Source organism: Kogia breviceps, chromosome 1 (genome assembly GCF_026419965.1).
Source record: "Kogia breviceps isolate mKogBre1 chromosome 1, mKogBre1 haplotype 1, whole genome shotgun sequence".
Lineage (NCBI taxonomy): Eukaryota > Metazoa > Chordata > Mammalia > Artiodactyla > Physeteridae > Kogia > Kogia breviceps.
Genome location: NC_081310.1, coordinates 83926466 through 83951634, shown reverse-complemented (window position 1 = coordinate 83951634; position 25169 = coordinate 83926466). Strand labels below are relative to the sequence as shown.

At 45.2% G+C, this 25169-nt stretch overlaps 1 protein-coding gene and 1 long non-coding RNA gene across 7 annotated transcripts in view; one reads left to right on the top strand and one right to left on the bottom strand.

Annotated features, from left to right (window-relative positions):
- LOC131743276 (uncharacterized) overlaps nt 1-25169 on the bottom strand; it is a 172403-nt gene that overhangs the window by 95715 nt on the left and 51519 nt on the right. Inside the window, exon 4 of one of the 6 annotated variants that reach the window (XR_010841098.1) lies at nt 8611-8885. The exons of the other annotated variants lie outside the window; for them this stretch is intronic. This is a non-coding gene — a long non-coding RNA (uncharacterized lncRNA). Of the gene's footprint in view, nt 1-8610; nt 8886-25169 lie in introns of those variants that run through there. 6 annotated transcript variants of the gene reach the window in all.
- Nucleotides 2846-13535, top strand: S100A10 (S100 calcium binding protein A10). The gene is made up of 3 exons (XM_059041587.2): nt 2846-3071; nt 9839-9991; nt 13122-13535. Exons 2-3 carry the CDS (start codon nt 9860-9862, stop codon nt 13281-13283), a joined length of 294 nt encoding a protein of 97 aa, XP_058897570.1. The 5' UTR covers nt 2846-3071; nt 9839-9859; the 3' UTR covers nt 13284-13535.

Genomic DNA, 25169 nt, shown 5'->3' with positions numbered 1-25169 from the left:
TGTGGGGGACGTGGCTTCGAGCCCTGGCCCGGGAAGATCCCACATACCGCAGAACAACTAAGCCCGTGCGCCACAACTACTGAAGCCGGCGCGCCTAGAGCCCGTGCTCCGCAACAAGAGAAGCCACCACAATGAGAAGCCTGTGCACTGCAATGAAGAGTAGCCCATGCTCGCCGCAACTAGAGAAAGCCTGTGCGCCCAACGAAGACCCAACACAGCCAAAAATAAATAAATAAATAATTCTACCTAAACCCCCAAATTATATATATATTTATTTATATTTATATATGTAATATATATATGCATAAAAGACTAAAAGGTATGGACAGAAATAATCAAAAAAATCTATAAAAGAAATAAAAAATAGTTGTATTTGAGCCAAACTGAGGGTGATACCAAGGGAGACACAGATTCAAGAAGCACTTGAACTGTATTCCACTGGACTACAAATGAGGAGGCTTATAAACGCAAAAACTGCAAAATTACATAAGTTGTTTGTCAAGAATTAAAATCAGATCTGGCAAGAAGTAAGGGTGCTTATTAAGTAAGGGTTGGTTGGCGTCCCATATGGTTGCACAGTTATAAAGGAAGACCTTAAAGACCATGAGGTTGCAGCTGGCAGCTGCTAGCAGATACTGGGTTTTTTGTTTGTTTTGTTTGTTTTTTAGCCACACTGCACGGCACATGGCATGCTGGATCTTAGTTCCCCGACCAAGGATGGAACCTGGCAAGCGCCGCCTGCAGTGGAAGCGAGGAGTCTTAACCACTGGACCACCAGGGAAGTCCCTAGCAGATACTGTTTTGAGAGAGGCTGGTGGTGTTCTTGAGTCTGATACTGTTCAGAAAATTCAAGTTCTTAACGATGTAGGAACTATCTGAAATCACATTCACAATGGCCACCCAACTCCATTTAGGATGCCTGAGCCACGCTTACTCCATTTTGATGTTTTAAATGCACTCTTTTCTTTAATGATTAAAGCAGATGTACAATGCATGTTTGGCCACAAAATAGGCTGTTCTATTTAGCATAAAGTTTAAGTGAAATCATGTATAAGCCAAAATGGCTTCCCCATACCTCATAATGTAAAAACTTCTTCCATCAAAGGAAATATATAAAAGTATTTCTCTTTGGTCCATGAGTTTACAAATAATCTTATTTTCCTTTGTATACATTGGTATATTTTCCAAACCTTCTACAATAAGAATGTAACCTTTTTTACAATCAGATTTAAAAGTCATGGTAAATGTTATTGTTATTTTAAGAACGTCTATCTAATGTTCCTCCTCCAGGAATTGTTCTGCGACCATTCCATGGTGACTTGGAGGCCCCTCCTCGGTTCTCACAGTGTCCCTTCGTGTCCTCTACCATTCACTGAGCTCACTGGATTTTAGCCATTTGCTAATCTATCTTCCAACAAGATTTGAAGCTCTTTGAGAGACAGGACTGATTCTTTGATTTCTGAATCCCCAGACCCTAGCACATATATTAAGCATTCCTAAATGTTTGTGAATCAAATGAAGAAATCAAATAAGGAGTCTATAGTATACGGAACTCAGGTATTCTCATTCTAAACCCAGTTGCATATTTCCTGGAACTAAAGGGATCTAGAATTTTCTCCATTCTTGACTGTAACCTAGGGCCTAGGAAGAACTTAGGAAGCCTATGTTTTTTGCAGGAGTCCCCCCATGAACATTCAGCACCAGTGTTGCAGGAACCCAGAAGAGTGACAGCTGCAATCCAAGTTGAGTTTTCCTGGCAAGAGCCAAGATTAGTCACTTGGAGGCACTTGGAGGATTCCCCAAGTCTGCTCATTCCTTTGGGATCACTCACTCCTCCCAGGACCTCCCCTGGGAACAAAGGAAAACCCAAGACTTAGGACTGGGCCCTTTTCCACCAACAGCTGCTAGTAGTTTGCATTTAACCCTAAACCACAATTAAAATAAAAGGTGGGGGGTACTTCCCTGGTGGTGCAGTGGATAAGTCTCCGTGCTCCCAGTACGGGGGGCTGGGTTGGATTCCTGATCAGGGAACTAGATCCCACATGCACGCCGCAACTAACAGTTTGCGTGCCACAACTAAGGAACCCTCCTGCTGCAACTAAGACCTGGCGCAACCAAATAAATAAATATATTTTTTTTTATGGCGGGGGGAATAGCATCAGCTAGGAAACACTTAGGTTTTCTCTAAATTTCTTCTAAAGAGTTTGAGAACCAAACAGGCCAATTTCAGGACAAAAAAAGGAGACCCTGAAACAGGTTTTAACAATATCAACTATGACAGAAGCCATTCACACTAAGAGGGGTAAATCTCCAGTTCAACAAAGGGTTTGTAACACCCTCGAGCTGACTAGCCACCAAACGGCAACCACCCCCCTCCACTCCGCGAGCAGGCGCCAGCAGGGAACTCGGCTTCTCTGAGAGTTGCCCGTGGACAGGGGGCCCAGGCCTTGGAGACCCTCCCAACTGACCTCCTAGGGCCTAATCTGAAACCAACCAAGTCTGACGCCCTCGCGGTCGTTAGGACTCCACGGACCCCTCCCTGCAGTATCATCTAGAAAATAATTCCTAGACCTGTAGGTTACGGACGAGCGCTTACAATCTGGTTCTGGGCCAGCGCGCCCCACCCGCAGAATGGCTGGATTCTTGGATTTGCACACTCACTCGCTCTCTAAAACCAAACCCGAGAGGAAGGGCATGGCCGAGGGTGGGGTTGTCCTAAAATATTCGAGAGCATTTGAGTAGGAAGAGAAGTTTACAGTATTGCTCTCAGTGGGGGCGGTGGGGAACCCTGGAGCGAGGCTCCTCCACACAGCGAAAGAAGGGTGTGTGCGCTGCGCCCGGGTTGTGTGTTGGGTGCGGGGGCAGGAAGAGGAGGGAGGAGAAGGGGTGGGGTGAGCGGAGGCCCTGACACCAGCCCAGGCTCCTCCTGCCTCCCCCGCTCCCCGCCCCCACTTACTAAGGCGCCCAGTCCGCGGCGCTCTGCTCACTGGCCGCGCGTCCCCGCCAGCCGAGCGTCCCCGCCAGCCGAGCGTCCCCGCCAGCCGAGCGTCCCCGCCGCGCCTCCTGCCACGGTGAGTTCTGCCCGCCGGTCCCGGGCGGTCCCCAGCCCCAGACCCCGTGCCCGTGGAAACCCCTGCATCGGCGGCTCTGGCTCTCCCGGCTGCCTTCGCCGGGTGTCCCGGGCGCCGGGGGGCCTGGTCGAGGATCAGCTGGAGATGGGGAGGTATCTGGGCCACACCCTGGCTTGGCGAGCAGCTCCCCTGTCCCTCCCCGGCGCGACCCCCCAGATCCTCGCGGGCGGGGGGAGGGAGCCCTTGTCCCTCACTACTGTACCTCCGTGTTGGTGGCCCGGGGTCTGCTCTCTCCTACCTTTCGGTTTATCTTTTTTTACACCCCCTTTCCTACTTTTCGACTAGTCGCCCCAGTTACCCAAATCCCCGCTCTGGCCCCCTGTCCTGGTCGGCGTATTTCTTTGTGTGCTCCGGCTGCACGCTGACCTCTGTCCAGATGTTCGTAACCACCTCCTAGCTGGACGGCCCGTGCAGGCTCGGGGAGGGCTGGCGGTTTCCCTACCCAAAGGACACCCCTTAGCCCCACTCCCCGATGCTTCAGGTTGGGCTTCCTGTTGTTTGTCTGCTATAGACGGGAAGGTTCTTACTGCCGACCGAGGGAGGAAGGTCTATTAGTTTTCTTTATAACGCAGTTTTGCTGGGGGGTGGGGGTAAGAGGAGGAGGGAAGCCTATGTGAAACCTGTGTGAAGTGATTTTTGTCCTGAAAGGGATCCCTTCTTGCTGTCTTAAACAAGTGGAACTATACAGAGATAGAGGAAGCGCAGGCTTAATGAAGAATCTTCTAACCCAGACTAATCTGGCCTAGTGCAATGAGCTGTTGGTACCTGGTCACAATTTGAGCCTGGCCAGAGGACGGGCACTTCCCCCAGGCCTGGATACCACACTCTCTAGCCTCGGCCGGACTCCACCTAACTGAAACCCGGAATTTGCCTTGTTGGGCCGGGGTGGTGGGGAAAGCAGAGCAGCCAGCCTTGTGCCAGGCGCAGCCGAGCCCTGGGCCAGACTCTGGAATACATTAAGCCCACCCCCTTCGCTGGGAGCTTTCTGCAGGGCGTGGTTAGCATAAAGGGCTCCCGGATTCTCCTAGTGGAGGCCTGTGACTCAGTTGTGAGGCCATGTAGGTGTGGCCCGGATGGTTCCAGATTCTCTCTGCAGACGGCTCTGACAGAACACTCCCTGAAGGAAAAAGGGAACTGTGCCATCTTAGAGGGCATTTTCCAAGAGGAAGTGAGTCACACCAGGAGTTGGCCCGCAATCTGAAAGAGAGGTTTCTTGACTGAACTGTGGGTGAAGACAGCAGTTAGACTGGTAGGGCCATGGCAGAACTGCTGCTGGGTTATTGGCCTGTATGCCTGCTGGCAGGCTGCCCCAGCTTTATTTGGGAGGTAGCTCTTCCCGTTAAGAGGTTGCAGTTGCTGCAGATGCTTTTCCCCTGCAGCCTGAGTTTCAACCTACAGCAGTGGATTTTTATATCCTGCACCTCAGGTGAGGCCAGGGTCAACACCCTGTCAATGATCTTTGCCTCCAATGTGTTTCAGCAAATTGCAAAAGGTAATGCAGGCATTAGTGCAGGAATGAGTTCATATAACTCATTTGGAATTTCTTCATCAGCCCTGCCCCCGCAGATTCCTCTCCAGTTTCTATTTAATCATCTCCTCCAAATGATGTATTCCTTCCTTGACAGCCAGAAGCTACTTTCTTCACTGTGGTCCTTGATACACCATTTGGAGATTCTTATTTTGGTTCTTCAAATTTTCCTGAGGGTCTACTGAGCATAGCACCCTGACTTCTAGGTGATGGTCTTCCCTGGCTTTTCCTGCATACAACATCAGATGGCCCCTTTTCCTCCCATGTCTGGCCCCTGTCCAGCCTCTCCAGCAGCCACTCCAGTGAGGTCAGGCCTTGCACTGGGTGGAGCTGAGACTGAGTGCCTCCTTGCTTTCCATGGACAGCTCCAAAAATGTGAATTTTTTTAGAGCACTACCCACTTGGTATGGCCTTGATCCAGTCCAGTCTTTTAAAGTTGAGGGAAACAATGGAATCCTTTCAGAGTTATAATGTGCACATTAGCACTCAGAGTGCTGGGAAAGCTAGACTGATCTTTTTATTAGGATCTTTCTTAAGCTTCTCATTTTCCCGGGACTTAACAATTTAGGAATCTCACATCAAAAGCAAAAAGAATGAATTTGCTTATTTTTAACAATTTTCAGCACTTCCTAGCCCTTCAATGGGCTTAATAGTTGTCACAGTGGCTATTGTTTGCCAGTTCTGGTGATGCCTGACAACTCTTCAAGGAAAACTGGATGTACTCTTTCAGGGTAGAGACGGCTTCAGAGTTCTCCTATTGGATTGCATCTGGAGCTTTTCTTTTGCTGCTCACTTTTTTTAGTGGGAAAGTTTTACGTTTGGTGAAAGGTGGGAGAGACAGCCTGGATCAGATTCATTGCCTCCACTCACTTCTTCTGAATTCCCTTTAGGGATCAAATGAAGAATGCCTTCTGGGTTCAATTCCCCATCCCACCCCCCCACCCCCCCAATTTTTTTCTTTTTAAATTCCTCGAAGCAAAAGAAAGGAAACCTAAAACACATTTTAGATAACAGATGTTTGTTTTTACTGACATTCTGCCAATTGTTTTCTGGGTGGGCTGTAAGAAAATTAGGGTATGGATAAGACACGAGAGAGCAAAGTAGATCAGACTTCTTGCTCTTTGGAAGTCTCCTTTTTGAAATTATGGCCTGGATCTGGGCATGGGTCCAGAGCAAACATTTGGTATTGCTTAGGAGCAGACACTTTTCTAAGGAGGCCTCCTACTTCCCTGCTACTCCCAAAAGGATCAAAATTTACATTACTATCAATTTCCTTCTTACTGATTCATTGAGCAGGCTCTAAGGACAGGGCGCTAGCTTCTGGGACCCAGTAGCAACTGGAGCCCACAGTTTAGTGTGGAAAGAAACAAACACAGTTAACTAGAATTCAGGACATATTTTAAAATAGTATGACCTTAGCTGGTGAACTCCCCAAAGGCAAGCATCATGGGACAGAGGTGGTGGAGAGCGCACCCACGTGTGCCTAACACCGTGACAGGGTCATGCAAAGTAGGTGCTTGGTGAAGGAACAGAAAAAATGGAAAATTGAATTCCCACCACTGTAACTAAATTTTAAAGCTCAGAATTCTTTTCGGAAGAGAAAACTACACAAAGAAAGACACATGAGCTTCCACTCTTCAGACCTGTGTAGGAGATACACAGACATCAGAATAAAATGATTCAATAAAAGGTGAGTGAATGATGAAGTAGTTAGAGCCTGTGGAGCTCACAGTGAGAGAGCAGTAAAGTGGGATAAACCAAAACTCAAGAAAACGGTAAGAGTGAGAAGAGAAAGAAAAGTCAAGTTGTGTTGGGTGACCAGACCTGTTTAGCAGGACACACCGTTTTCTCCTCCGCTATGGAATGTACTCTGTGGTTCATTCATAGGCCGCCCCTTTCTTTCCGGGCCCTTCCCAGCCCTCACCTCCTCCCGCAGAGCTCCCAACCTCAAGGGTTTCAGCCCAGACCTGGTAATCACACCTGCACCTCAGCTCCAGCCAAGGGAATTGTTTGACTGATTCATTCACTCATTAGCAAACACTAAACCACTATTTAGTTGTTCGTGGATAGAACTGAATAATTCACAGTTCTTAACCTAGAGGAACTTAAATCTAAGATAGAGAGACGGGCAAATGATTAAATGGATGGAGTGTTTCAGGTGCCGGAGTAGGCTGGCTGGAGAACAGAGAGGACGCTGCAGCCTCTCAACCCCAGGCCCAAGGCTATCCATTGGAAGTGTTTCCAAGCCAGAAGCTATAGAGTCCTGGGGTGGGACTCTTCTGGGGCGGTGGAAACGGTGAATTCAAGTCCCTGAACTGCTTGCTGCTTTAGCAACCAATGGTCAGTGCTTCTGTCAGCCCAGGCCGGGCAAGCCCCGCCCAAGATGGGAGGTCCGGGCAGGCTGACTCAGTAGGTCATCCGCTGTACTCTGGAAGAGCTGTAGGATTCATCCACTAGCCGAAAGAACAGTATTAATCACATCTTCCCCTTTTCCTTCATCTTACTTTGAAACCAGTGTACTGGCTTCACCTTCAAAACAGAATAACTTGCTCGTAGCCCAGGTCAATGCCCTCAAGGACCCGGGTTACTGATGAGAGGGTGGTCATCTCTGGTTTTCAAAGCGGTTTTCACTTTCACAACCTTAGATCTCCTGAGTAGCCCCTGATCTACATTCTTATTGCAGAACGAACAGGGAGTCTGTGCTGACTGCTGTGTCCACAGCCCATGTGCTGAGTAAACAGCAGAGGGAGATCCAGTGGGGCAGGAAAGCTCTGGCACTTCATAATGAGCATAGGCAGTCCAGGACTGGGTTTGGAGTGACCTGAGTGCTCACTAGAGGAAGACTGGCCTCACTCTCTTGAAGAAGGTATTCAGGGGTGGCCAGGACTTCCTCAGCTTACAAGTTGTGTTTCTTAGAGGTTCCTAAATTAGCCTGTTTCCTATTTTAGGGGTCCTTACCCTGCTATATTCCCTTTCTTACTTCTCTGGCTTTGCAGTGCATTTTCCTTCTGCTCTGCCCTGTGAAGAATGTGAACTAAGTGTCCCACAGCCAGTGCCAGTTTCTGGGATCTTTGGGCATTTGTTGTGAAGTGCTCTGCCACTTGAGCTTGGGCACGGGTATTTTTAAACCTCTGTGGTGGCTGACTCCTTTCCTGAGATATTTCAGAACTGGGGTGGGATGCCACAGCCTTCTCCCATAGGTGACTCATTCAGTTCAGTTCTCTTATGTTGCTGGACTTCCAGAGCCAATCCAGGCAAGGCTGACTCCCTCTAAGCCCACTGCCATCTGAAGCCAGATCCTGGCTGTGTCAGGAGAGAGGGGAAAGGGTGTGGTTCCCCTGGAATTCATACCACAGTGGACCTTGAACTGGCTGCTCTCTCCAAGAGAACTGCTTTCCAGATGAATCATGCCAGATTCTGGTTTATAGCATTCTCTAGAGTATAGCATTCTTTGGCATGCTGATTCCTCTACTTTTCTGGGGATTAAGGGGTAGAACTTTTGACTCTTAAAGTGTAATTTTTCAATCCTCATGTTCACCAACTCCACCTTCTCTGTAACAGACAGCATTTACGGATCTGTGTTGAGCACACATATGTCAGCAGAAGAACCAGACTGAAAGCATGTCTCCAGTTCCTATTGAGACTCTTCAGGGGAAGTTGCCAGCCTCTCCCTCAATCTCTGCTCTAAACTTATTCTTGACAGTTGTGTTTTTGTTTTTGTTTTTGTTTTTTTTGAGTGGTATATTACAGTCTCAATTCAAAATCACCTGTTTCCTATCTGGTAGTGATTTTAGGTGGTGTTAGCCAAAGCTACTCCATTCTGGCTAAAGCATGCCCTCCAGTTAAGCAAAATTTATTGGGCTCCTATTAAGTACCAGGCATTGGGTCTTGATGAGACATATGCCCCCAGATTATTATACCTGAATATAATGATCTGACACATCCTTTCTTTTTCTTTTTTTAAAAATTAAATTTATTTATTTATTTATTGGCTGTGTTGGGTCTTCGTTGCTGCGGGCAGGCTTTCTCTAGTTGCAGTGAGCGGGGCTACTCTTCGTTGCAGTGCACGGGCTTCCCGGCGCGGTGGTTTCTCTTGTTGCGGAGCACGGGCTCTAGGTGTGTGGGCTTCAGTAGTGTGGCACGCAGGCTCAGTAGTTGTGGCAAACGGGCTTAGTTGCTCCATGGCATGTGGGATCTTCCCAGACCAAGGTTCGAACCCGCGTCCCCTGCATTGGTAGGCGGATTCTTAACCACTGCACCACCAGGAACGTCCCTTACCTTTGTTTTAAACTATTCACAATGAAAAGCTCTTCCTTTCCCACTGCACCCCATACTGTGAGAGTAGCTCTTTTGTCTAGTGCTGCCAAAAATGTAACAGATCCCCAAAGGAATTAGGATATACTATTACTTGTTCCTTCTCAAGGAAGTAGATAAATGGGCTTTGGGTAGCTTTTATTTGGGTAGGGCAACTGCATGTTACTACCAAAGATGCAAATGTCTTTGTTACAATCAATAACAAGTTCAGAACTTTAGTAAAGAATACATGGAATTCCCTGGCATCCCAGTGGTTAGGACTCGGCACTTTCACTGCAGTGGCGTGTGTTCAGTTCCGGTCAGGGAACTAAGATCCCGCAAGCCACGCGGTGAGGCCAATACATGTTCAGGAGACAAAATTCATTTTTAAGCAGATTTCTAAACCCTAGAATGACTGAACAAGGTAACCTAGTTAAGCTTGGAGAGTTGAAGTTTTTATATTAACCAGGCTTGATTGTGTGGGTTGTTGGTATTCAGCCATATCCATATCGAAGAGTCCCATTTACCAGCGCTAAGAGAAACGGAGAAACGTCTGTTCTTTCAGTAGGTGCTTTGTCAGTTAAAAGGAGGGGCACTGATCTTCCTTTTCCAAATAATTAGTGTTTTTATTCTTCATTAGGTGATTTATGCAAAATTAGCAGGCAACTAGATAAATCCCTTATTCAGAGCACCAATACCTGAACTGCCTATTTCCATCAGCAGGAGGCATAAAACCTGAGTGAACTGGTCCTTATATTCATTGAATTTTACAGCTGAAAAGGATTGAATGAATGAGCTAATCATCCTCTTCCAATCATTCTCAAAAGACTGGTAATTCACATCGCTTAAAAGTTAATGTAAATTGTTTCTTTACATCCTTTAATAGGTTCCAACAGACCTCATCAAAATGCCCTCTCAAATGGAACACGCCATGGAAACCATGATGTTCACATTTCACAAATTTGCTGGGGATAAAGGCTTCTTAACAAAGGAGGACCTGAGGGTACTCATGGAAAAGGAGTTCCCTGGATTTTTGGAAGTAAGTGTTGAAAGGCTCAGAAAGAACAAGAACCAGATGTAAAAATCAATGCTTCTGGGCCCTAGATCCTTTCCCTTCCTCTTTCCAGCCCTTCCCTGTGGAAGTCATTACTAGAAAGGTGTTTTCATTCATTTACTTATTAAACATTATTGAATGCCTACTGTTTGTAAGATACTAGGGGAGGAAACAGAAGGTAAAGACACAGCCCCTGCCCTCAAGGAGCTTACAGTTTGGAAGTGAAATGAGACTACACACAAATCACCATAATGCGAGGTGTTAGAAGGATTCCATCTGGAGTCATCTGTGTCCATTGAGACAGAGTTGCAGGAAAGAAGGCCTTTCACCAGAGTAATCAACCAGGTTGCCTTGTTTCCCTCAGGTCCATAAACCTGGCACTGGAGGTACCACATCCTGGTTACATCCACTTTGAGCAACTTGAATCTCCCTTCTTAAATTAAATCCCTTTAGATAAAGGCTTTAAAATTTTTTTCCAACACTGCTCTAAAACAATGGTGTCAAGCATCTGCTGAATGAGAGCCAAGCGGCACTCCAGAAATAACTGCTTTTCACATTGAAAATGCAATGAGAACACAGGAGCGCAGTTTGAGTTTATGCCTCACCTTTGACAGATGGAGGGGTCCGTGAAGACCAGAAGAGGATCTGCCATGAGCTCAGATACATCACTCAGGACATTAGGCAACAAGGCACAGTTGCCCTTTTACAGCATAGGCCCTCAAGAGATGGTTGTTGCGTTTCACTAAAGGTGAAACATTGCCTAACAAAATATTAGATTGAAATGCAGGCCCTTCTCTCCCTGCCACAGCCAGAGTCATTTGAAGGGATCAGTACTGTGTTTGGTGTGCATTAGCCTCTAAAGGATGAAGGGAGGAGATGGTAAAAGACAGGGTTCTGCCTCTTGTCATCTGCCTGGTAAACAGCATTAATCAAGCCCCTGACTCCTGACTCATTAAACATAAGGTTTTGTAGTACATGATGATTTACATGTTATCAATACCAGTCAAATAAACAGATATAAATAGCTTAACTAGTATCTCAGAGCTGCAGTTACCACAATGCTATCCCAGAAGGAGTTAGAGGATACTGTTGTTCTGCTTTTGTACAGTTCTGTGATAGAGGCCCAGACCAGGACCCTAACTGGGAAGTTGCTTCAGCTTTCTGTGCCTCAGTTCCTGCCTCTGGAAAATGAGAGGCTGGACATGATTATCTCCAAGACCACTTTCACTTCTGTGATCCTTCCAGGCAAGCATAAAATTCAAGGACAAAATGTGCTCACTGTAAACCTGCCCATCACACAAAGGCATTCTCAGTCTACTTCTGAACACTCATTAATTGTGTTGTTGCATATGTTAGAAGCCAGGATGATATCACATGAGACAAAGATCCTTCCTCCCTAAAGGCTCTGTGGCTTGATAAACATAAAGTGTTCAGTACCAAGTACTGAACATGGCAGTATAATTTATTCTAAGCATGGGGTCATAATTCCAAGCACACCCACACTCACTGCATTCACAGATCGTTTTGTTTCTAAAGTTGACCCCTTACGTCATCCAAATTTCACTCCTTCTGACCACAGCCAGGAAGCTGGGGTTAAGGCCAGAATTAACCGAAACCCACCAAAAGCAGAGGTAGCTGCATAGACAGGTTCTGGCTGATTGCTTAGGGCGTGTAGGAAATGCTGCTGCTTTACCTTAAGAGAATTCTTTTTTTTTTTTTTTTTTTTTCGGTATGCGGGCCTCTCATTGTTGTGTCTTCTCCCGTTCCGGACGCACAAGCTCAGTGACCATGGCTCACGGGCCCAGCCGCTCTGCAGCATGTGGGATCCTCCCGGACCAGGGCACAAACCCGTGTCCCCTGCATCAGCAGGCGGACTCTCAACCACTGTGCCACCAGGGAAGCCCCTTAAGAGAATTCTGAGTGCAGTTTATAAACATCCAGCACACTTGAGACACTGAGTATCAGTTCCCTCACTCATTTATACAGTCAATGAAATTCATAAATATTTTACCTGAGTCCTTTAACACCTGTAAAGGGCCATATTTCCCTCTGGTTGATGGCATGGACCCTACAGGAGAAACCACACTTTCCCACTTCTAAGCATCATCACTACGAAAAGGAATGATCAAGCCAATCACCTTGAAAACAGAGTAAAAGGAAAAACAAATGGGATCTTACCTGCTCATCTTAGTTCCATGTATTCATGCTAGGCATTGAGAGTCATGGGGAGTTTTATAACTCCATCACACATACTGCTTTTGAAGTACATCCAGTGTAAAACAAAGAGTACATCCAGCAAAGAGTATAGGATGGCATAGATTGACCAACTTATTAAGAACAGAAGCAATCTTAGAAACACTCTAGTCCAACCTCAATTCTTAGTTGTTACACGAAGGCCCACCAAGCTGTGTGACTTACTCAAGGTCACCTGGCTAATATGATATGAAGCCACTCTAGATTGGCCTCAGCTGTGCCAAGAAATGAGGACCATCTGCCTGAACTCTTTAAACTTAACACACCCCAAGGCATCATTAACACCTCTTTAAAATCCATAGGATAATGATCTGAAATTTGCTCCCTAAATAATCACATGAGGTCTTTCATAGGAGTTTCCTTCTTTAAGGACTTGACCATGCTATCAGGAATGAAAGTTTGTCAAGAGAATATAAGTTTAAACTAAAAAATGGGATAATTTGGGGTGGTTCTCAGACAGAATTTTGTGATTTTGAAAATTGTGGTAACAGTTGGACTGTAAGTAAAGCATGTCAGAAGGCCATGCTGGTTTCTAAGTGGACTGAGAGTTCAGAGTCATGAGTCTCCCTTCTCTGGCACTGAATCTCCTCTTTCTAGAAATAGGCTGTTTCTAGTCCCTGAGTTATATAAAAGAGTGCCATGGAAACCTCTTTCCTAGCTTGAAATAAATATGAATTTACTGAAGTGCTCCCTCAAAGCAGAAAAATACATTTAGATGACCTCCAAAGATCACTATGACCTAAAGCAAGAATTCAAATAATTAGGAGATCATATATATAGCTTCCATCAGTACAAATCAAAGAAGCTCGTCATTGCAACCATTGACTCGTATTTCTTGCCTCTGTCCTTTTTTTTTTTTCAGAATCAAAAAGACCCTCTGGCTGTGGACAAAATAATGAAGGACCTGGACCAGTGCCGAGACGGCAAAGTGGGCTTCCAGAGCTTCTTTTCACTAATCGCTGGGCTCACCATCGCATGCAATGACTATTTTGTAGTACACATGAAGCAGAAGGGAAAGAAGTAGGCAGCATTGAGCAATTACTCCCACCCTGATAAGAATTCTCATAAAGGGTCACTTAAGGAATCTGCCCCACAGCTACCCCTGTATAAGGATTTCCTGAGCAGATTGGGACCCTTAGAAAATGTACAAATAAAATCCAGCTCCACCTTGAAGAAGCAGAGAAAGAAAAGTCAATTAAAGCCAGATAAGCTTTTGATTTTTATATTGCTTGCATCCCCTTGCCCTCAATAAACAAATTCCTTTTTTAGTTCTGAATTTGAGACAGAATGTTTGTTCTTCTTCAGAAATGTTTGTTCCCTGCTTCATTCACAAAGAGCCCACATGCCCTTAAGCATATAGGGCAAGGCAGAGCCCTTTCCACAGAACCTGCAAAATGGGAAAGCACTCTCCACTCAGGCTTGGAGTCTAACTTCTCAAATTGATCTGCCCTGTACTGTTCCTAGCTGAAGGACAACAACTCCAAGGATTAAAAGAAGGCACTTCAGGGTATATTCCACCTTTATAATTCCTGAGCATAGTCCTGCCCAGTTAAATCAGAGCCTTTCCAACCAGCACTTTGTATGCCTGAGATGTCTGAGTCCATTTTTCATAGCAAAGTTTCAGCAAACTAGGGTAAGAATAGTTCCATAAGACAACTAATCAAAATCAGAGTCTAGTGTGATGCCTCTAACAATATAACATTAACATTTTTGAGCTGTCATGAGATGCCATGATTGTACTAAGATGTCAGGAAATAGGCTAGCCATGATTTATAATACAATGGGGTAGTGCTTTTTTGTTGAAAATGAAATGCCAGTACTTATGTCTTGATAAACAGCAGAATGTTTCTCCCAGCCCTTTCTGTGTCTGTTACAAGCTTCAGCAGATATGCATTCCATAGCTATTATTAAATAGCTATGCTTATTAATAATACAATATTCTATATTTTTATGGAGAGATGAGGTATTAATTGTCATATGAAGTTGTCCCAATTAAATAGGTCAGTGAAGATGGAAACATCAATATAACTCTGGGGGAAAGTTCAATATAAGGTCATCCACCATCACAAGGAAAAGCATGCAAAAGGGAACAGGATAGTCCAAAACTATCTTTAGGGAAAGGATATCTGTAATAAAATCAAGGCCAAAGATAAAATTCCAACCATTTTATTTTGTCTCAGCCAACAAATGAACAAGGTAAGACAACTTATCTGTTTAGCTATAGTTAACAGATAGCTTTGCAGCTATAGAGTTATATCAATCAGGTTTACAAAGAGAGGGATTTACTACAAGATATTAAATGGAGGAGCAGAGTTTGCTAGCTAGAGAACTGACTTGAGTGATTCCCAAATCCGTGCCATAGAACTGGGCCCTCAAGGGAACTGCTGGCTCAGGAAGCTGCCTGCTGAACTGGAAAGCTGTTGCTAAAGCTAGCAGCTCCAGAACCACACAACCCATGGCACAGTCCACACTACCAAATATGGGTACCCATTACCCTGTCTCTTTCCACATCCAAGTATCAAAGAAGTGCATCTCATTACCAGAAACTCAATCACATCAAAACCTGAACTGCAAGGCAGTCTGGCAAATGAAATTTTACATTTTCCAACCTCTACACACTAGGAGTTGGCATGCTGGTCCACCATATCTGCCACAGTGACAATTCTAAGAGAAATCTTCTGATGGACCTAGAGACTGTCACACAAAATGAAGTAAGTCAGAAAGAGAAAAACAAATACCGTATAATATTGCTAATATGTGGAATCTAGAAAAATGATACAGATGAACTTATTTGCAAAGCAAAAATAGAGACACAAACATAGAGAACAAACGTATGGATACCAAGGGGGGAAGGGGGAGTGGGACGAACTGGGAGATTGGGATTGACATATATACACTACTATGTATAAAATAGATGACTAATGAGAACCTACTGTATAGCACAGTGAACTCTACTCAGTGCTCTGTGGTGACAAATGGGCAGGAAATCCAAAAAAGGGGATGTATGTATACATACAGCTGATTTACTTTGCTGTACAGCAGAAACTAACACAACATTGTAAAGTAACTATACTCCAATAAAAATTAATTTAAAAAAAAATAAGAGAACTCTTCCAACCTGTAGGTTAAAGAGATTATTGCTCTAAGGAAACGAGACTCTAAAAGATAACCTCTGACAGCTACAGGGAATAGAGAAGCAAACTGGCCCATCCCAGTAAGGCAAACTTGTATCAGTCCAAATTTACCCTTTTAATTTACACTACCTGCATCCTGGGGCAACTGTGTTTACTGGGTGTTATAAAATTGGTGTTCAGTTTGCAAATGGGCAGGTAAAATTGTAACACAGGGATATTATAGGCTCAGATGTCCCCAAATCCATAGCAAGCTTTCACGATCTAAGCCTCTTTACCTGAAAACAGAAAGAGAACTATCCCAGGAGAGAGGGCTCTGAGGCTAGGAGAGAGGAAGTATCATTCATCTTCACAATGGATGTGTAGTCTAAAAATTTCTAAAGCAAGGTATTATTCCCAGAACATGGCCTCGGATGCTCTGGCCGGGGAATCATCTGAGTCACTGTATTTGGTGTGTGTGTGTGTGTGTGTGTGTGTGTGTGTGTGTGTGTGTGTGTGCGCGCGCGCGCGCGCGCGTGTTGGGGCTGGGAGGAGAGGAGAGGGAAAGTGGACAATAACTTTTCTCACCTTAGCCTCATTGCTCGAAGCACTTAGTAGGGAGCTAGTACAAGGAAAATTAAAAGGCTATTTATGGTTTGAAATCCTATACGGCTTTCCATGCCAAAGAAAACACAGGGCTCCCACAATCTGACCTGCTGAAACAGCCGTTCAGGCTTTCGGAGCCACAGCCTAATGGCTCCCAGGGGCAAAGCTGCAATTATGCCAACAGTCATCAAGAGGAACCATCTGGAAAATTCCACTCATTCTACTACAGGGCTGAGTTGTAAAAGCAGATCCTGCCCCTCCCCACACCCATCTGTGAAGGAAGGATGATTAACAGTACAGAAAGCCAGTTTCAAACATGCTGCAGAGCTGACCCTGAAAAACACCTCATTTTGTCTCTTGGACCCTGACCATGAGCCAATTACTTGTGATTTAATACTTTTCTATCCAACTCATCTCAGTGGGAGACCAAGGGCAAGTATATAAACCTCTCTCTCAATTCGACCAATTTGAAAGTGATTGTTCAGGTAACTTCTCTGGCTCTTAACCACAGAGGAATAGTTGTGAATAGAAATTCAGTCATTTGGCAAATATTTACAAGGGCGACTATATGAATGACACCAAGCAAAGTTCTGTGGCAGATATAAAGAAGCAGAACAAGGCCTGCTCGGGGAGATTATAATCAGGTTGCAAGTGAATAGATAAAACAGACCAAAAGTTAAATAACAACACAACAGAGGATTGGCAAAGGTGAGATGTGATCGGCACCCTTGGTCACTGTTGGTAAGAATGTAATTTATACAACCTCCGGAGAAGGCAAAAGTTGGCAGTAGGTACCAGGATCCTCTGATGTGTTTTCTTGGATCCAATATTTCTATCCCTAAGCATTTCTCCTAACAAAGTAATCAAAGATAGTGACAAAGATTCATGTGCAAAGATATTTAACACAGCATTCTTTAGAATAGTTAAAACCCAAATAAAACCTCCATGCCCAATGATACGGTTATGGTTAAATAAGTGTAGATGCACAAGGGATACTATGACTCATGAAAACCATGACTGAAGAATATGAAATAAGATGGGAAATTGTCGATGTAAAGTAAAACAGACAGCAAAATTGGTATATAATGGGATTCTTCACTTTTTAAAATATGTGTCTGCATACACACACAGACAAAGACCAAAGGAAATACACCCATGTGTGTTTTAGTTTCCAAGGTAGGAGTTACTGGCCTGGGAAATTGTTGTTTCCCAAAAGAAGTTTATGAGCTTATTTTAATTTTCTTCTCTACACACTGCTACGTTACCTAAATTTTCTATAATAATTCTACTTTTGCAATCTGGGAAACAAAATTCTAAATAGTATTTTTTAAAAGCGCATGTGGGGCTTCCCTGGTGGCGCAGTGGTTGGGAATCTGCCTGCCAATGCAGGGGACACGGGTTCAAGACCTGGTCTGGGAGGATCCCACATGCCACGGGGCAACTGGGCCCGTGAGCCACAACTACTGAGCCTGCGCACCTGGAGCCTGTGCTCCGCAACAAGAGAGGCTGCGACAGTGAGAGGCCCGTGCACCACGATGAAGAGTGGCCCATGCTTGCCGCAACTAGAAAAAGCCCTCGCACAGAAACGAAGACCCAACACAGCCAAAAATAAATAAATAAATTTATTTTTAAAAAAAGCACATGTGTATTTATTGAGGGTCTACCATGAGTCAAGACCTGTATGAGATAATTCTTAAACATTATCTTATTTAGCCCTCACAGTAACCGTCTTATGGTATTATAATATCCATTTTACAGATGAGAAAACTAAGACTCAAGAAACTCCCTCAAAGTCCCACAGTGACAATGTCAAGGTCTGAACTCAGATATTGTCTTTTTCTTTTTCTTTCTTTTTTTTCTTTCTCTTTTTTTCTTTCTTTTCTTTCTTTCTTTCTTTCCTTTCTTTCTCTTCTTCTTACAAATATTAACTCATTGCTCCCCCCAGCTTATAAGGTAGGTGCTATTACTTTACAGGTGGTTTGACCAGGGTACCAAGCTGATAAGTGGTGGGGGCAGAATTTGAACCTAGACCATCTAAAGTTTTAACCGCTCTTCCCTGGTGCATCTCTGGACATGGTAATGATAGCACAAAGTAATATCCAGACAAAGAACACCTGGGAGGCCTTTCACAGTCCAGCAGGCTAGAATGGAGTGTATTCACGTAAGGAAGTGCACGTAGGTGGCACAGGAAAGGTAGGAGGTGATAAGTGAATGATAACTGGGAAATAGTAAATGATATGAGAAGTGTGTTGGGTGAGGTTGCTGGATTAAAAACTCTACAAATCTAAGGTTTGAGTTATCTCTACTCCTTTGGGAGACAGAGATGAGCCTCTTGTTTAAAAGGAGGTAATCAGTAGAAAATATGTTCTTGTGAATGTTCTACCCACTTTCCTCTAGCTTTCACATTCCAGTCACATTCCAGCTACAAAAGATAAAGCAGGGTGGGGATTCTTATTTGTCTTTGTAAGAAGTCTGAGAACAGAGGAGGAAGGAAAAAAATTGACCTCTGCCAAGTTATGCCAAAACCAAGAGAGGGAGAAAATCAAGATGATGGGGCCATAAGTTCTGGGTGAGAAAGCTGCCTCCATGGAACATGAATTCAACTTGTTTCCCACCATGAGTCCCATTTACCTGCAAAATGGTATGTTCACTCCAACTGTAGCTACCCTATATATATATTTTTTAATTAATTTATTAATTTATTTTATTTTTGGCTGCGTTGGGTTTTCGTTGCTGCGTGCGGGCTTTCTCTAGTTGCGGTGAGCGGGGACTACTCTTCGTTGCGGTGCGTGGGCTTCTCATTGCGATGGCTTCTCTTGCTGCAGAACACGGGCTCTAGGCGTGCGGACTCAGTAGTTGTGGCTCAAGGGCTCTAGAGTGCAAGCTCAGTAGCTGTGGCGCACGGGCTTAGTTGCTCCATGGTGTGTGGGATCTTCCTGGACCAGGGATAGAACCCGTGTCCCCTGCATTGGCAGGCAATTCTTAACCACTGCGCCACCAGGGAAGTCCCTATCCTATATTTTTTTAGGGTAAAGTCTGGAAGAGTTATGTAAAAGTAAAAATGGTCGTGTTATTAAAGTTTTCTTTAACATTTATATATCATCCTTTCAATAAGATTGACCAAAGGTGGAAAAATAATTTCAATTAGCTCTCCAGACACAGAACTTGTACTGCTCAATGTAAAAATCCTATTTGTCACGTTACCCAAAGCAGCTAATCAATGAGCAGCCCCTGCATTTCGGGTTCTTCCTGCAAAGGTTCAGCCTGTCCCTTTCAAGCTCTTCTAGGCATATCCATCAAGGCTCTGATGAGCACTAATAGCACTTAGCCTCAAGCCTGTTATTCTAGAAGGAGGGAGATGATTCAGCTTTGGTCTCAGCAGGGAGGACTCTGCTCTGTCCTACCCAATCCTGGGTGAGTCAGCACACAGAGCCAGGTTTCTTGGCATTCTTACAAATTTTACAAATGTTAAAATTTCCTTTCAACGACGTGATTTAAAGCACTGCAGGAGTAGCAAACAACACAGAAAATGTGGTCACTGGCCTGCAAAGAGTTTACAGTCTGGTGGAACAAGAGCTGTACATATCACAGCAACAATACATGACAGTGTGTGAGGTAAAGATATAGTATCAGTGGTGTTAGTTCTGAGGGTTGGGGGTTTCATGGAGGAAGCATTTTGGCCACAAAAGACTGAGAGGAAGATCCGCTTTGGGCAGGAAAGGCTGGGAAGAACAGAGAGGAACATATAGAAAACGTGGAAAAGGCAAGAAGGAGCAGTGAGAAGCCTGGCAGGGTTGTGACCTGGGATGGGAGTGCTGTCAGATGCAGGATGGGCACGGACCTCCTCACGGCTAATGGTGGGTGGGGCCCGCTGGTAGGATTCATCAAGGTGTTGAGCAAGGGAGTGGTATTTCAGCACAATTAATGCGACACAGGTAACAGATGTGGGAGAGACTAGAGACCTACCAATCAAGTCTACTGCTCACTGGACTGCTGTGAAAACACTGAGGGATATCTCAATGTGCTGATTTGGAATGGTCTCCAAGACACAGTATTAGAGTGAAGAAGTACAGAAGAGTGTGCGTCTGTCTGTCTATGTGTCTATTAAATGACCATTTGTGAAGAAATGACAGGGGAGAATGTAAGCACATAATTACTTAAATATGCAAAAAATATACCCAAAAAGAATATACAAGAAACTGATGAAACTGGATGCTTCCCAGAAAGAACAGGATGGCTGCAGGAACAAGAATTGGGAAGGAGAATATTTATGTGTCCTTTTGCGGTACGCGGGCCTCTCACTGTTGTGGCCTCTCCCGCTGCGGAGCACACGCTCCGGACGTGCGGGCTCAGCAGCCATGGCTCACGGGCCCAGCCGCTCCGCGGCACGTGGGATCTTCCCGGACCGGGGCACGAACCCGTGTCCCCTGCATCGGCAGGCGGACTCTCAACCACTGCGCCACCAGGGAAGCCCTATGTGTCCTTTTGTATCATTAGAATTTGAGTCCATGTAGAGATACAAAAAATTAATAAAATTATACTTTAAAAAATAATTCATTGTTTTAAAAAATATTTTAAAGAACTTTCCTGTCTTTAGTAAACATGTATTGTTTTAATAATCAAAGCTTCACATTATTCTCTTAAGGTTTTATGTGCATATTGTAATAATCTGAGTAAGACTAGTTAAGGTTTGGACTACAGTACTCGAGGCAAGAATGTAAGGATGAGGTGGATGCAAACAGAATGATATCAAAATCGAGGATGAGTATTGGAATTTGTGGGGCGCGGCAAAGCGTTGCCGCAAAGCAGGGTAGAAAAAGCTGAGTCATCCATCCTGTAGCCAGTGCGCATGCGTTGAGATATGCTAACAAGGTTTTAGAGCAGTAACCAGTCCGAAGGCGACGTGTAATTATGCCTTCGATATGAACCAATCAGAGACTTGCACAGTATCCCGAATCTTATATAGGCAGCTGCCGTTACGGCTGCGGGGTCTTCCTTCCATCTTTCTCTAACCAAGCTGTACTCCAATAAAGTGTGATACGAGAAGAATCTAGCGTGTGGCGACTGTTATTCTGCTGGTCAGACGCAGCTCGCCATAAGTGGTGCCGAAACCCGGGAATCGTTGCACCTCGCATGGAGGACCGATTCAGAACTCGACACACGGAGTGAACCGTCGGAGTGAACCGTCGGTGAGTAGTCCAGTCAGGTAAATTTTCGCTTTCACTTTTGTTCCTTTTGTTGTCCTCGCGTTCTTCCTTTGTGTGTTGTCGGCGTGGCCGAGTGCGCACCCCTGGTCGGTAAACAGTTCGAGTGTTCTCCAGCTGCTTTCAGTAGGAATCGGCGGTATGGGGAATAGCTCATCTGCCGAAACTGCCATTGAGTTTCATGAACCCATTCAAGCCTTATTGAGAGATCGGGGACTTAAGCTGTCACAGAAAGCCATAAACAAGTTATTACAAGATATTGATGGCGCTGCACCCTGGTTTGCAGTGTCTGGCAGCTTGACTGTTCCATCATGGGAAAAACTCGGAAGAGATCTAACTGAGCACAGTAAGCTGGGAGAGCTTTCTCGGTGCACCCTCCCTTTGTGGAGGTTGATACACTCGTGTCTCAAAGGGGGAGGATGTGAGGATATAATTCAAAGGGGACGCAAGGCTCTTAGTATGTGTCAAGATAGTGCGTCAGAAGGCGAAAATGTAGGGACTACTGTAAATAGGCCTAAAAATCCAAGAAGAAGAAAAGAAAAACAAGCAGAAAAACAAGGGCCGGCGCCAAAATTGTATCCGCTCTTAGATGAGTTTAAAGCTTTACATTTATCTCAGGAAGAATTGAATCCCAAAGAAGAGGCAGCTTTAGAAGAGGCAGCTGCAGAGTATGAACGGGGACAGTATGGGAGTTCCCCGTGTGCTCGTCCGCCATTATATGCCCCCGCTGCGGCACGAGCTTCCGCGCTTGTATCACTTGCCTTATTTACTATAAATTTTTTGAATGTGCATGATGATGATAAAACTGCTGCAGAGCGTCATGTGGCATTGACTCATAAAGAATATAGTACAGTGATGTGGAAAGATGTATTATCCAACCAATGGAAAGGCCCGGATCGCGTTATTGCTCGATCCAGGGGATCTCTTTGTGTCTCTCCACAGGATCAGGACCCGATTTGGGTGCCGTCAAGACTGACACGGAGCGTGGAAGAGAAACTCGAAAGGGATGCCGAGTGTCGCACGGATGATGCAACAATGGATGATCATGCACTCAATAAAAGCAGAGTGATCGGAAGATTCCTAGCGGGAAATTGGTCCCGAGAGGCGGAACGGATGATACTGAAACGGAAGATTCAAATATTGCGGCTTAATGCTACCAAACTGGAGCCAGTTACTTTCGGGGACTTTACCTCTTGGCTCTCCTCTGCTTTCTCCTTTTTCAAAGAGTGGGTGGGAGTAGCTACGTTTGCAGCCTGCTGCCTGTTTGGGATTGTGCTATGTCTCTGGTTGGTCTGTCGAATTCGTGTCCGAGCGCGTCGAGATAAGGTTCTGCTCACTCAGGCGCTTTTGGCTATCGGTGAAGGTGATTCCCCTGCTGCCTGGCTCTCTGCCCTGAATAATCCCAGATGACTGCCCTTGCACGGAGAGGCCTTGCTGCCATTGCACCTCCATAGGGAGCTCTGTTTTAGGTCTCGACAGCCCTTGCACCCTGCCGCCCTATGATGGCATTGCACGCAGGAGGGTGTCGTAGATGTGCCATCGACAGCCCTTGCACCCTGCCGCCCTATGATGGCATTGCACGCAGGAGGGTGTCATGGATGTGCCAGTGGAAAACTGCCGTTGAACCGTGAGCACACCATGGTGTGAGCATGTGTACCGGCAAAACTTCACTGTGCTATAGTAAATAAATAAGGGGGAGATGTGGGGCGCGGCAAAGCGTTGCCGCAAAGCAGGGTAGAAAAAGCTGAGTCATCCATCCTGTAGCCAGTGCGCATGCGTTGAGATATGCTAACAAGGTTTTAGAGCAGTAACCAGTCCGAAGGCGACGTGTAATTATGCCTTCGATATGAACCAATCAGAGACTTGCACAGTATCCCGAATCTTATATAGGCAGCTGCCGTTACGGCTGCGGGGTCTTCCTTCCATCTTTCTCTAACCAAGCTGTACTCCAATAAAGTGTGATACGAGAAGAATCTAGCGTGTGGCGACTGTTATTCTGCTGGTCAGACGCAGCTCGCCATAGGAATTGAAGAATTTATTCTTCAAAAGCCACTCTTCACACCAAATATATATGATGAACAGCAGATAATTAGCATCTGCTAAGGATCCCCTAAGACTGTGCTTCTTCACACTGTGGCCAGGGGGTTTTGGGTGACAGTCAATGACAGAGTTTACTCAAGTTATAGCCTCAGTAGGGAGCACTTTTCTGGAGCACCCACTTTACTTAATGGTGTCATTTAAAATAATTTTATATTAAAACAGATCTTCAGCATAAAACACAGGACTTCTAAGAAAATTCCCTCCTACAGGGTGTTCCTTTTGGTTGCACTTTTTGGATACCTCCCCACAACACACACACACACACACACACACACACGAGGCAGGTGTTCACTTTCCTCTGCTACAACCAGCACTTTGGAGGACCCACTTGAGACCCCCACATTGGGCAGCCAGGCTCACCCCATGCAATGTAAACAGCCCCATGTGGCAAGTTTCCAGCATCCTCACACCCCTTCTACCCTTAGACCCCCACCATTTACCCTGACCCTCTGGACCCTTCACTCTCCTGTCTCCCCCATGTCTGACCTCTTTGTTTATGCTCTAATTTACCACCCTGCTCCAACTTTAGGACTGAGGCACACTCACACTTTGCATGCTAACAATACTGACTTCCTTCCTTAACAGAGATTTTCCCTAATCTATGTTTTCTCAGACCACCCTGAAAAATCTAGAACCTTCTACACAACTGCAGTCTCCTAGGCAGCACCACTCCCACCAGGCATTCTCAGGTCACAGATCCAGGGACCAGAACACAAAACAAAGTATTTTAAAAATGTAACAGGACTCAATGACCCATTAAAATGGATGGAAAATAAGAAGTATTAGTTGCACCTTCAAAATCTATGCAAGCTTGACCCCTTGGGCTGGGGGCTGGGGTGGCAGACTTCTAAAAGAAGCCCAACTGCAGTGAATCATTATATACGAGGATTTGTCTAAACCAAATCCTGACTCTGACCTGGCATTAGCCCATAGACTTTGCACATTCCCTGCTGGGATCTGTCAGCAACACTGTGGGTCAGGTGTGTGAACTTGGCCGCTCCTGTGGCCTCCACTTACACTTCATGGACCAGGTTTTGCCTTCTTATCCCTCCTTCACTGGCCTCCAACTCTCAGTCTGGGCTTGGTTCTGCCTTCTCAGCACTGACCACTCATCACAGTGGGAACAGGAATAGGCAGGGGTCAGAGGAGCTGCTTGAGTGGACAGAAGATTGAGAGGTCCACTGGCAACATCCCGGAAGCCTGGGAGAGGGGCTTGCAAGCCCTGTGATGAGAATGCTTGGGAGGTACCTGGTACAGTACTGAATGTTAGGGCTCTGGAGTCAAGCAGACCTGTGCTCAAATCCTGCCTGTTACTGTCAACTTTATGACATACTGACAAGAATAGGTACCACTTATTGTCCATTTTCAATTGGCCAGGCATTCTGCTGAGCTCTTAATATGCTTTATCTCATTTAATCCTCACAGCAACACTTTGAGTTGAGTATTCTTATTGTCCCCACATTACAGATGAAGAAACTGAGCTGCAAAAAAGTTAAGCAATTTGTCCAAGGTCCAAAACTTTTTAAGTGGTAGAGCTGTGATTCATACCTAGGTCTGACTCCGAAGTCTATGCCTTTAGTCAAATAACTATTGAGTAGACAGGGAAGAAGTCACAAAAACAGATGTGAGAATCAAGTCTAGTTATTCTCGTCATTAGAGACCAACAAACCCAGCCTGCAGGGCAATATCATAATTGTTTGAGTCCACACTCAGGAGCCAGATCTTCTGGGTTCAAATTCTGGCTTTGCTACTTACAGGCTATGTAACCGTGAGCAAGTTACTGAGCCTCTTTGTCCCAGTTTTCTCCTATGTAAAATGGAGACAATTACAGAACCTATCTCAAAGGGTTCCTCTAGGATTAAGTTATTTTGTCTACAACACCTAGAACAA